Below are 14,145 nucleotides of genomic sequence, written 5' to 3' on the forward strand. Positions count from 1 at the left end.
CAATGATTCCAGGAATATTCCTTGCTGTGGTCACAATGATACTCTTATGATGAGTCTTTTTTTTTTTTAAGCGACACGATCACTGTAACGTGCTTGACAGCGACCATCAATCAATCAATCTAATCAATCATCATGAGTCCAACTCGGGTCAGAGCCTTTGCGCTATATCGATTGGGACTCTGCTGACGTTGGCTTCAAGAAGAAATGCTGAGTGGTACTTTGCAGCCACAAGGTGTCTCCGCCTCACCACTGGGAAGAAAGAAAGGGGGGAAACACATAGGACGTGTAGATTTCATTACAAAATGGTTTGCATCTGTCTGTCACAAGCCAATTAAGAGTGTTTCACATACACAGAAAGAAAAGGCACATCCATCTGTTATTGCCCAATAATGCTGCCTGCAAAGGGGAATTACAACAATGAGCATGCATTGTTTGTGTGGGGATTGTGCATTTCCTTCTGTGCCTGTTTCTATCAGCACCATGCTGCTTGTTTGAGTTCCACAATTGCCCTCCTGTTAACATTTAATAGATTATCAAGTGTTGATTTTGTCTTTATCAAACTCTTTTGTGTATTATTTTGAAGTCCCAGTAAAGTGAAATATATTTGTTTACAGCCTCCAGTGGCAGGACTATACACCTTCCTCCGGATCGTCGCTGGGCTTTTCCCCAGGCGACGAGGCACTCTAAATTAGCCACGCCAGCCGAAGCCCTTTACTCCACATGCTTGCTGCAAGTCAGACTTATTTTTCCCGTGCTCATGAGCTTTTCTCCTACATTTCAAAACCATGCATATTTGATTCATTGAAGAATATAAATTGTCCATGGGTGTGAATGCTCTTCTGTCTTTATGTGCCCTGCATGTGACTTGAACATGGAGGATAATTTGAAGTTGCCAAGACTGTGACCCAATGTAGACTAGTTTTCCATCTCATCTGAGCATTAAGGCAAAAATGTGGCATCTCAACAGAATGTGTCCTTAACTGGCATTTTTCGCAAGCCATGAGTCTGTTACAATGGCTTACAGATTGACGTTCAAGCCCTACCCATTGCAAGCCCAAATCCACCCAATCACGCACGCAGGAATCCGCGAGTTTCATCAGCGCTCCGTGTTTTCCAGTCTGCCTCCGTTTCGTCCCACTCACTCTCACTGCCTGAGCCCGGCGTTGACAGCCACCACTCCTCTCCACCGGTCTGCACACTGTGTCGTTTATATTTTATTTTTTGTGATTGCTGCAAGAAAAGACTCCACGCAAACCCTTTTTATTTTGCAAGACCATCCCGCATCCGCGCGCATCTTAAAAACAAAAACAAACAAACAAAAAGTCACTGTCTTACCTTTCTAAAGCTCCTTTGCAAACATGTCTGGAGAAGACGCACCTGTCCAGCAACAGAACGCCGTGGACCAGAAGCAGGACTCCAAGCCCACCGAAGAGCCCAAGACGGATTCAGAGCCAGCGGCCGCCGCGGCTGCCGACGCGTCGGCGGCTGCAGCGGACGCAGTTCCCCCGGGTGCGGCGACCACCGAGAAGGTCCCCGAGGAAGACGCCTTCACGTACCGCGCCCTGGTGCTCACCGGCTACGGCGGCTACGACAAAGTCAAGCTGCAAGTCAAGAAGGGAAAGCCGGCCCTCAAGGCGGCCGAGGTCCAGGTGCGAGTCAAGGCGTGCGGGCTCAACTTTGCCGACCTAATGGCGCGCCAAGGGCTTTACGACCGGCTTCCGTCCCCGCCGGTGAGCCCAGGCATGGAGTGCTCCGGGGTGGTGGAGGCTGTCGGGGAGGAGGTGACGGAGAGAAAAGTAAGCACAAACGCATCTTTACCACCTTTGCAAATACTTCACTTAATCGTGCAAGTGAATTAAATGCTACTCGATAGCGCATGCATGGGCGTGTCCAGCTGCTCGGTACAGGACATTATGATGTTTGTGAATAATGGATTGACTCCGTGCAACTTATAATACTGAAATTTAAAAAAAAAAAGGACATTTATGTCTCCAAAATACAATTTTGGTGCGTAGCCTATTATTGTGCACAGTGAGAGGACATTTGTTCCATAAAATGTAAAGACGGAAGCTTTTGTGAGTTAGATTCTATAAATTAGCATGGAATTCGAATGCTTACTGAAATGAATGCTCCAATTTGCCTACAACGGGCAGGGGCTAACGTGCGCCCGCCCACACAACGCCGCGCCATTCATGCACACTGTCACTTGCCTTCGCGCATCTTTAATTAAGCGAACGTGACGGAAGCCCAATAAAGTTTTCTAATTCGGCGAATCCAAAGGGCAAATTAACGCATGTTTGTTTTAGAAGTCTAATTTGTATTGTTTGCACTGTATTTTATTTTGTATTGCGTTACGACGAGGTGTGCCAAGGCGTGGAAGAGAGCGACATCAAGTTACATGGGGCTTCCGGGATATAACCGGTAGTTATGTATTTTCCCTTCAAAATAGTCATGAGGTGTCAAACTGATTGAATGGCAAGCAATGCATTTATGGCAAAATGTGAAAAAGTAATAGCGATGATACGCGTACTTTCAAATGTTTCAACATGGGATAACTATAAACGACACTTTCAAAAGGCGTCTGACGTCGGATGAACTCAAAGAATTCCAAGTGGCGTTTTACTTTGTAAACGTTGGAGGCGAAGTGCCGTGGTTCAGTCGAGCTTGACAGCCATCGAGAAGCTATAGATATTGACGCCTTTTGTTGACAGAAACGGTGGCGCACTGAGCTTGGTAAGGTGCAGCAGAACGGAGCCCCACCTTTCTCTTCCTTTATTCATTAACACGTTGTTATTAAAATGGCAAATCACAAGTTAATTTCAACGACCCCATAGAGGAAAGAAGTTGGCAATTGACAGACAGGCCAATCCCTGTATCATGTTGTGCAAAAGCCTTATTTCTGCCTTTGAATGGGTAAAAAGCGTCATTTGTGGTGTTGAGCCATCACCGAACATTGGCCTAATTATTTTGAGAGGCTGAGAGCTGGCTGATGAAGAACAACTGGGGCGTGGTTAACCCATGTGGCTGCACGATGCTAATAAAACATTGTACTGTACTCGACATAATGGCTTTACTGTACTGTGCAAGGCTCAGATTATATACATTTTTTCTTTGCGGAGCATTTTCGCGAATCAATGACTTCATTGATCTTTTTTTCCTTTCTTCAGGTTAATCCCAGGAATCTGATGCAAGGGTTTTATTAAACAATATGACAATGCTACAAATGAACAACTAGTCTAAAAAAAATATACAAATAACAATTGAATAACTGTTTTTATTTTTTAAATTCACATCGTGTATTGCAGCAAACTGTATGCTCTTGAAGCAAAGCTGAATTTATTTATTTTCCAAAATAAGCCACAGTTACGTAATTATGAGAACATTTATTGTGCAGACCTCAAAAGTCAAAATCAAAACTCAGAACTCTATTGTGAAAACCAAAAAAAAATAACATGACTGATATACTATAAATATTCCATACTATATTAATGAGAATGCTACTTGATGATTAAGGTGATTGCTAGACAGATGCTGCAGTGCAAATAGGTTGCCTTGACCTCCAACTAACCGCGAGAGGTGAAGTGAGCTCAGTGAAGCTCGGAGGTTCTTCTTCTTCTACTTTCTTTTGGCGGTTGTCTCGATAGTTGACTCTCAGTTTTGCTATTTTGCCTCCTAAACTGCTATTCGAACCGCTTACTTCGAGCCTTGATACTTGTACAACCTTACAATCGTAAAGTTGCTGTCAGTTTGTATTAACAATTTTTAGGCAAACTGTGTGCCTTCATGATCAAATAAGTCCAATAGAAGCTCAGAGAGAGAAGTGTAGTTTCCGTTGTACTATGTTCTTAAACACTATTAGACCAGACAAATATCAACAAATATATTAACTTCTGTTATGTGTGCGTACGTTTAAGTTCTGATTTCACCATTTATTTATTTATTTGGTTGATGTTAAATCCAACTAAACCCAATAATGTAGCAGGGGCTACATTACCTTAGCTATTACCCTTGTTTGAATTTATATTAGCTTGTGTTAGCCATATGGTATCTATTTGTTTGAACCTTAAATGTAGCATTTGTTAGCTTTTGTAGACTACATGTTAGCAGAGGTGTCAAATCCAGGTCCAGAAAGTACAATGTAAAAATCCTGCCACTTTTGTATTTTTATTTATTTATTTAGTTTTAGCTTTAGGCTTTAGCCACATGTGCCGGCACTGGGAGCTTGTTTACCTGCCGGTTGAATTGAAGCAAGAATGTCTAAAGTCAAACTGTGGCAAGTATTTTACTATCTGGATTTGACACCTCAGGCCAGTTTAAAAAAAAACTGAAAGTGGTTCTGTTAGCCACACACTAAGCGCATTTGTTAGCCACTTTGTAGACGGATGTTATCCTAAAACTTTGGCATTAAACATAGCATATGTTAGCTCTAATAGCCTATTTTAGACATGTGTTAGTACCATGCGTTTAACCCGAACAGCACGCCGACTTCATTTAGCCTGGGTCCGTTAGTGTTCTACAGTGTTGTTTGGCACATTTTAGATACATTTGTTTGACTGTTATGCTTGGAAGATGGCATACATCTGCAAAGGGAGAAGGTGTTAGAGTAAAGCCTGATAAGTTATACATTCAATGGCATCATCATCATCATCAGTTTTAGTCGATTAACCATCAAGTAAATGGGCTACCATAGGCTGTCAATGACTCATTCATTTTGTCATCAGGGCCGTTTTTTCCCACATAACATTAACGTTGACCCCCTCGTTGATGTTTTAAGATGATAGTCCAAAAGGGCGTGGTGGGTTAATCCTACATGATGTATGGGGGCGTCCCTGGCGACTAATTGGATTACAATTGGGGACGGGTCAGCCGGACACCGCGGTAGGGCCGGCAACCTTTTGAGTGTGTGAAATACCCAATAGTTTTTTTCCACATTGTCAGTCATGTAGATTGGATTTAAAGGTCAACACGCAAACAACACGGCTTGTCATCGCCTACGCCCTCGCTTATAGAATCAAGAGGCAATCTGGCTAATGAAAAGAGATCCACGAGATCTTTTGGCACTTCGGCGAAGCAAATGTTGCTAAACCCTTGAAGGCAAAAGCCGAGCTTGCTTGGGTCTGAGCAGCTCTTTTGTTTTGTTTTTGTTTCTTCGCTGGCTTTGATTTTAGGTCCCCATAGAAACTTTGACAACGCTAACCACATGTTAGAAAGGCTTTCTGACAACGAACGGGCGAGCCTTTGAGGTAGGATGCAATTGAAAGCATGCTGTTGTGAAAGCGTGCCAGAAAGCAAAAGCTGTTTTAAGGCCTCACGTGTAATAAACAGCATCAAATTGGGTGTTTTACATAAGTATGAGTGTACGTATTCTAACAGTCCATGGTGGCACCTCTTTGTTTTATTGTATTGATGGGTTACTTCTTTGTTTGCCTTTCAGTATACTTTTTGCCATGGATCTCAACGGTCGTGTGTACAAGACCGCTTAGACTTTCCCGTGACATGTGCCTGCGCCAAATACTTTTTTTTTTTGTCTTTGCTCTATGCTTTGGCTATCTGCAATATCATTTGCTAAGCTAACTGATCTTAGGAGACTTACTCCCAAGTAACAGTTTCGCTCGTCATGAAAAGTGTGCAATTTCACAAAAACGTTGCGAAAAAACATTGAGAAACATTGCAAAGTGTACCGAAAATACTGAGTGTTGATGCCAAGAAGAAGACAGGACACTGAATGCTAAGATGTTCTGCATTGTTATCTATGCCAAAATAGGTAGCGATGCTAATCTAGGTAGCTACACTAAGATACCCGTAGTTAGTTAGTTAGCTCACAGGATTACAAAAAATTGTCGATTTCAGGAAAAATATACTAAGAAGCAGCCCAATTAAGTTAGGTAAAAATCTGGACTTTATTGTATTTTTTTAATTGTCAAGGCTAACCTACTACTTACGTAATTCTTTGTGAACCAGAAAGTAGCTTGCTAACAATCAAACAAATGGACAACCCCCCCAATCCTCGCCTCAAAATACAATGATAGGAGCTTGTGTGCCTTTTCCGAACATCCGAACAAACAGAGGGGCCAATTATTTTCATTTGACAAAAGCATTAATACCCTGCCAAATATGACTAATGGTATGCTTCGGACATATCCTTGGTGATGAAGAAGTGGCATATAAACAACCAACTAAAAAAAAAGATCCCTTCTTTTAATTTTTTTTTAAAGGAGCTTATTTTCTCTTTTTGCCTTTTAATGGAACCATCCCGTCTCACTGTCCAATAGCAAATGTGGTATGGTTATCATCCCTGAACCAGGAAGCGGCCTGCTGAGCTAACTAACAAAAAAAAACAAAAACACAATTGACACTCCACACTATTTTTCACTTCAGGCAACAGAATGTATTTTCTCTTTTTGGCGTTTGACGGTTTTCCCAATGCCAAGCGCCTTCACTGAATTGTCACGCTATGACACCAATATTGCTTTCCCCCTTTGGGATTTACTCTTCCAAACTGAACACAATTGACTCGTACTACTGATGGAAATGCGGCTTAATAATTAGTGACTGGAGTGCGGCCTCATGCTGAGGTTATGTGTACGAGTCCAGTGTGGGCCCAGCGCTGATTGCCTGCTAAAGTAATATAAAAAGTGTTTGATATCAGCAAAAAAAAAAAAAGGCCCAAAGCGCCACTCGCACTGATGTATGAGGAGATGTTGAATTAAAATTCCTCTTTACTTTGCAAAAGGTGATGAATGCAGCACTCTCTCTTGGCTCCCTGTTTGTTTGTCGTCTTGTATTGTATTTCACTAAGTGCAGCAACACTAAAAAGTGTCCTTTCCATTAGACGTTAGAGACGAGTCATCTACAATGACCTAAGGAGCCTTTTTTGGACTAGTGTGACAGTGAGTAAGAAAGGAAATAGGAAGAGGGAATCACAAATCACATCGAAACTTGTGACGCAGTGCATCAGCACTTTTTATTCTCCTTTTTTTCCATCCACACGCCAAGCCCTTTGCGAATATTGGTCGGATCTGACCCATATGTTTTCAGTTATCCCTGGCTCGCATTGTCATTCTGGTATTTCCTCCAGCCCTCCCTTTTATCTAAATCTCCATTCTTTTGCATAAAGACCTCTCCATCTTCCTCTCCTTGTCAGTTACAATATCTCTGCTCAGCTTTGTCCATGTGCTGTCCTGCTCGTATTTCCTTTGCATAATCCGAACATAAGTGTCTCGGTGCTTTATTTGCATAATCAAATCAGTCAAGTGCAAAAGAACAGCGCATAGGGGTTCCTTGTAGCGGCTGTTGCTGCTACATGCAAACAGGGCGTGGCCCTTTATTGTTACATCTAATGATGCAGGACTGCAACATTTTGGCTACAATACAGAAAGACATAGCCATCGCTGACATTCATATCGGTCTTTCAGCCATTTTTTTTTGGGGGGGTGGTATGCATGAAAACTCACTAATGGTTTCAAGCACATGAGCCCTGGTGAAAAATGCATGTAATATCTCAGTTTCCCCCCTGAAAAGCTATTCAAAGAAAATCAGCCCCTGACACCAGTTTGATCGATGGATTTGATCAAGGACCCATACCTGGACTTAAACAGGAAATCGGCCATTTTGACACACTGATGACCGACTATACAGTGTTGCTTTGTTTTCCGCTGGGGTTAGGTTCCAAAAAATACCCGCAATAAATGAAATCCGTGAATTAGTTAGCTTTATATTTTACATTTATTGTAAATGTTTTAAGGCCCTAAAACCCCTCCACAAACAGTTTATACACTTTTCTCATCGAGGCATTTACAATTTCTCACATTTCTCCCTTGTTAAACATTCTCAATGTTCAAACCTTCCTAAATGTTATCAAATAGGCACATTATTGTAAAAATAAATAAATATTGCACCCCAAAAAAATCTACGAAACAGCGAGACCGCGAAAAAGGAACCGCGTTATAGCGAGGGAACACCGTATTGTATGTTTTGGACTACTTAAATGTAATTGGTGGAATTAAGCTCTACCGATCAATGAACCAATGTCTTAGAGCTACTCATTAGCAACCATACTAATTTGACATATACACTGCATATTGGTTCCATAAAGAAGATAATGTGACAACAGAAGTGGGGCGGGGGGAAACAACAACTCCAACCCTGGCTTCACGTGGCCTTGGCCAAAAATCCTTGGTTTTCTGCTGAGCCTGTCAACCTACAAAGCCGCTGACCCGCATACCACCTCAAACTGAATCACCATTTGATTAACTCAGTGAATGCATATGCAGCTAACTGGAACCGTCTTTGTTGACTCCGACAGTGACTGTGCTGGATGCCCAGAAATGTGCTTATGCATGTATGTATAAATGTGTGTGTGTGTGTGTTTTGCAAGTGTCACAAGGCTGTCTCACTTGGCCTTGAGTGCTTCTCACGTGCTGTACGTGGGCACAGAAGAAGAAGTAGAATGGCTGCCTGAGTCATGTCGCACTCCCGTAAATGCCGTCACCGCCGCTGCCGCTGCCGCCACGATTACCGCTGTCCTTCATTGTTCTAGCAAGTGAACCAGCAGGCCTGATGTGTTGGAGCACCCCCCAGAGTCAGCATGACTAACAAAGGAATGAAAAACGGAAAGTGTCATTTGTAAAGAGAAGAAGAAAGAGGGGAGCTGTATCTAATTGGATCCGATAGACAGAAAGGCGCATGGCTCCCTCCGGACCATTAGAGGGGGCCGAGTGGAGCGGGTTTGTTCCCAGGAGGGGAGCGCTTGTCTTATGCTCAGCCATGGGGAAGAAATCTGGCAGGGCCGATGATGAGCAGAGGGGAGCCAGGGGGGAAAGATGGCCCCCATGGTCCTGTCTGCTTGACAAGGAGGACCAAGTCTTTTAGAACCAGACAGTCAGGTATTAAGAAATCGAAAGACAGGAGGAGGGACGTACTCGTGAAAGAGGAAGAAAAATGTTCTAAAGTTGTTCTGGTGTCGGGAAGTGAAAGAGAAAGAAGGGAAGAGAAAAAGTGAGGATTGCGGAGAGGAGGAGGGAGAGTCTTTTATTAAAGGAGGAAGAAAACAGGAAGAGGGCTAGAAGGCCGCAGTTGTCTCTGTTTCCTGTGTCCCTCGAGCGGGCCTTCCTGATTGGGCTGCGCGGTGGCGGCGCTACGGGAACGTTTACAGCAAAGGCTTGTTGTGCCGGCAGTGGAAGATCCTGCTTTGATAAGAACTCAATGACAAGACAATGTGCGTCTCTCAAAGAGGAAGTGTACAGAACATTTGACACATTTACACTCTTATGCACTAAAGCAGGGGTAGGCAAGTTCGGTCCTAGAAAGCCGCAGTCCTGCATGTTTTTGATGTCTCCCTCCTCGAACACAGCTGAGAGGCTCCTGCAGAACGTCATTATGAGCTGATGATTAGAAACACCTGGGTTGGAGGCAGGAGACACCGAAAACATGCAGGACTGCAAACTTGCCTACCCTTGCACTAAAGACTATCAATCCATCCATCATCTATAGATACCCTCACATGAGTTACACAAATCAAATAAATAAAAGAGTACAATGGTAAATGCAAATACAGGTTTGCTTATAGTTGCTGATGTAAGAATAGAATTAGGTAAAAATTCTGGATTGGATCGCAGATGTAAAAGCCAATGAGATTTCACGCATAAAAACATGTTTCCTGCCATACAATTACAGTTGACACAGTAGGTTATAGCCTACTGTGTTTGACTTAACTATGTCATTTTATATGTACCCGTGGATGGAATAGTGAAACAAGCAATCTCTGTCACCGCAATCATGCGTCATTTAAAGGGAAAGGCAACCTCTGATATCCACACTCTCTCCTTTATTCTTGCCTTCTTCCTCTCTTTCTGGCAACCACTTCTTCCTTGATAACCACACTATGTTTATATGGTTTAATAATAGAGGATGTGATACAGTACAATATATATGACGTGGAAACTCAAAACTCCATTCAAGTTTGCAGTTTGCCGTTGCAGATTAGCCTACTAGGTAGCAGCTCACTTGGCTATCAACAGGTGAGAATGGTTGTGTGACGTGTTGGAAACCCAAGAGCAGCTGTGGCATGGTCTTTAAAATCATGCTTGGATGAGCTTGTTTTGGAACCGTTGGGATAGACGAGAATGCCGATTGGGACACTTTCCACTTGTCTTAGATGATGTTTCACCTCTCTTCTGAGCAGATTTCCTCAGTTTATGCAACAAGGCTAGTTAGGTTTTGGCGAGGAAGCAACCATTTAGGCTCCATGCTCCAATCCACGCCATAAATCCAACAAAGTGAGGTCATAAATATTTGATTCTCAAAAAGGCAAACCAGTCTACACGACTGAAGCAATCTATGGAAGAGTTAAAACATGTTCTGTGCTACTTCATTCCGCTTCTTCTTTCCGACGCAAGACAGCAATCAAAAGTTTCAAAAGAGCTGTCTAGGAAGCCGACGGGCAGCTTTGTTGCACGTCTGCCCTTGTGTTGACCCAAAACCACCCACAGGGACATGATTCAGATCCCATCAAAAAACGCTTTTAAAAACAAACAAATTTCCCCATTTTTTATTTTTCCAGGTATAATCCCGATTCATGGCTCTGTTTCCATCTTAAGGCTGACACTGCTTCCAAATGAATCAATAGTGACTGTGTCACCCCGACACTGACGCGTTGCCGTGCCGATAAAGTATTTTTTGTGGTGGTCTTAATAATCAAAACACGCTGCACTGTCAGCGGTAGTAACGCTTGGCAGTCATCCTGCCAATAGTGCTGATTGCAACTGAAGCCAGGCAAGATTTGAGCCCTCTTCCTGCCAAAAATAAATAGGAACAGAAAGCAGAGTGGATGAAATGTGGCCCTTGTTACACCTCAACCATATAAACCACTGTTTCCCAACCTTTATTGAGCCAAGGCACATATTTTACATCAGGAAAATGTCATGGCACATAACAAAAACAAAAAAATGCCACAAAAAGTATATACAGTGTGATCCCGCCTATCCGCGGTTCGCTATTTGCAAATGTACCTTTTTTTTTTTTTAATTTTCTGTGGAACCCAAAGCCTTGGCTCGCAATAATTGGTGCCAAGGAAGTATGTTGAACAGGGATGGATATCGAGCCCCAGTTTTAAACTGCCCTCGGAGCAGATGGTATTCAGGCCATTTTTGAAGATGCTTCAGCACCCCCAAACTGAACAATAGCAGCCCCAATTTTTTAGAGTGAATAAATATATTTTTACTGTGTGTTCTTTTTAACAAGCTAGAAACTTATAGCTATAATATATATATATATATATATATATATATATATATATATATATATATATATATATGGAGAGAGAGATAGATAGATAGAGAGAGAGAGAGAGAGAGAGAAACATAGAGTTTAAAAGTAATATTTAAACAACAAAAATATAGTACACCCCCCATTTGATTGAAAATGGTTTGATCCACCTCGACACCTCCCCCTCCCCTGCTTACAAGCAGACGAGCGGAGCGAGTCGTCCTCCTCAGCCCAGTCACAGTGTTGATGGGCATCACAGTTCTTTTAAGTGAACTGAATCTTCAGAATCAGTTCATTATAAAGAACCGTTCAAAAGATTCGTTTATCGAATCGTTCGTCTATGCAACTTTTTATGTAATTCACTTTAGATAGTATAGTACTACATAACCCATGTTTCAAATATTGTTTAAGATTGTATTTCGATGCAGAAAAATAGCTTAATCCCATTTGGAATGGTAATTCTGGAATGTTCCGTTTTTTTCCGATTTAGGTACAGTGGAGTATTTTGCTCATAGCTCCTCTAATACTTCAGATAGAAAACTCATCATGGACTTAAATTAAAGGTTCCAAATGTGGGATGTTTTTAATATACATTTGGGGCAGTGAGATGTACAATAAAATGTTTGAAAAGGATCACTTTTGATAGTAATTGGTCAGGCGGAGAGACATTTTTTGATTTTTTAGTGATATTTGAGAATTGAAATACAGGAAGCCCATGATTATTTTCCTGCCAGTTTCACCATGTGTCAGAATACACCATGCAAATTTTTTTTAGAGTTTTCTGACCATTTATGCAGTTGCTTTACCTTGATATTTGCAATTACACAATTTTGCCTGAAGCTTTTTCCAAAAGGGGTGTTTTTTGGCCCCTGTGACCAAACGGCCCCAAGTTGGGGGTGTCCCCTATCAACTTGTGATGGCCCAAGGTATGAGATAACAAAAAACATCCTGAGTAGTGGACCTGGCTCCCGGCCTATTATGGTAATTTTTGGGTTTCTTCTTTTGTTTATGAACATTTTGTAGCTACTTTTTGAACGTTTTATTTGCTGTCTTTTTATTCAATTCGCTGACATTTATGGCAATTTCATAGACATTTTATGGTAATTTTCTGCTTTTACTCTTCCTTTTTGGACATTTTATGGTCACATTTTGGACATATGAAGGACATTTTTAAAAACGTTTTCATCTACCTTTCATCTCTTTTTCTGACAGCTTAAACATTTGGACTCTGACGATTTTTGAATATTTAATTATTATTTTTAATTATCTTATTTAAATAATATTTAATCTGAAAAAAAATATGTTAAAATATATATTAATTTTTTAAAAAAAAATTGCCGGAGGAGAGGGACTTAAGAGCTACATGTGGCTCCAGGGCCACAGGTTTGCAGACCCCTGTGCTACATGAACCTTATTTTGCAGCTTCTACCTCTCCGATCTTGTTTTTATCCAGCAATAAAATCATTATCAATACTGTATGTCCGTCTAAAACTCATTTTCACAACCGGAAGCGAGCCATCTGCAGTGTCATGCAAGAGCAGCACCTGCGACTCTTTCCAGTGCCAGTGTACTGCTGTGCGATCCTATAACGATATGATACAATTCACACCATTTCATTTTTTATTTAACATTTATTCTATTGTAGTTTCAAGACAATTTGATTTTTTTTTCCAAAACAAAAATAGCAGAGATAAGAATACCATTAAAATGTCAAATCGATAATTAAGCAGTATTGTTAAGAATAGTAGTATAGTAAAGTTGTACTGATTATCTCTCACGATGCCAATGTATTTTTGTTTTTTCCCCAAATTGGGAATCACTGCTGTCATCTTTTCATATACTTGTTGTTGTTTCCCAGGTGGGCGACAAGGTGATGGTGCTAAGTCGCTTTGGCCTGTGGCAGGAGGTAGTGGTGGTGCCGGCTAACCACACCTTCCTCATGCCGGACGGCATGAGCTTCGAGGAGGCCGCCTCCATACCGGTCAACTACATCACCGCCTACATGATGCTGTTTGACTTCGGCCACCTGCGGCCCAACCAGAGCATCCTCATCCACTCGGCTGCCGGTAGGAATGATGCGGAATGCACAGCATCCTCTTTGAAATCATTGAAGGCAAAGGGAAATCACACTTTCTCAAGAATGTACTTGATTTGGAATATTAGCATTCCATTGTCAATTACTTTGACCATTTTGTAGTCATTTAGAGGATGTTGGCCATCAGAAAATACAAAATCATGTATTTGTTTTCTATCACAAAACACAAACCAGATGAAATAAAGAAAATTGCATAACAGCGAAGCCTGAGGCTCCAAGCTGAACTAAATAGGTTGACAATTATGAGCCGTGCTGGCATGTGATAGCAGTCCTGTGACAATATTGCATTGACGTATTCATACTTAGTCATGAATACATCCCCAAAAACCTCACTCCACTTTCCAAGAATATTGCATTGCTTACCATCTTGTTTTGGGGGTTGGGTCAAGTTTGGTGTATTGCAGTTTTCATCTGCCTGTGTTGATTTCAAAGGACGCCAGTTTAAGCAGCAAACTAGTTGGGTAGTCAAATAGTGAATCTTACCGAGCCTCCATTGAGTCAAATTGTGGGATTTACGCACCATGACCTTGTCGATACAAATGTTTTAATCCACCAAATTACATGCATTCCATTAGGATCCCCCTTCGTGGAAGTTAAAGTTGGAGGTGGGGTTGGTGGGAGAAAACACAGTATTCACACCTGTTTTAGGGTGTAAAGCAGTAAGCCCGATGAGAACATCCAATTTTGCTGCTGCTTCAGGCAGCTGGAGAGCAGGAAAATGCATTAGCTAGCAGTGTGTAGAATTTTCGTCCTCTTACTGTGCTGAGGGAGTCAGAGCAGGAACA

At 41.8% G+C, this 14,145-nt stretch overlaps 1 protein-coding gene across 1 annotated transcript in view; it reads left to right on the forward strand.

Moving 5' to 3' along the window:
• Nucleotides 1-646: 646 nt before the first annotated feature.
• vat1 (vesicle amine transport 1) overlaps nucleotides 647-14,145 on the forward strand; it is a 39,159-nt gene continuing 25,660 nt past the window's right edge. The window contains exons 1-2 of the mRNA XM_077556244.1: nucleotides 647-1,796; nucleotides 13,124-13,331. Of these exons, the coding sequence (XP_077412370.1) occupies nucleotides 1,359-1,796; nucleotides 13,124-13,331 (646 nt within the window). The 5' untranslated portion in view covers nucleotides 647-1,358. The remainder of the gene's footprint in view (nucleotides 1,797-13,123; nucleotides 13,332-14,145) is intronic.

This window comes from Vanacampus margaritifer, chromosome 2 (genome assembly GCF_051991255.1).
Source record: "Vanacampus margaritifer isolate UIUO_Vmar chromosome 2, RoL_Vmar_1.0, whole genome shotgun sequence".
Taxonomy (NCBI): Eukaryota; Metazoa; Chordata; class Actinopteri; order Syngnathiformes; family Syngnathidae; genus Vanacampus; species Vanacampus margaritifer.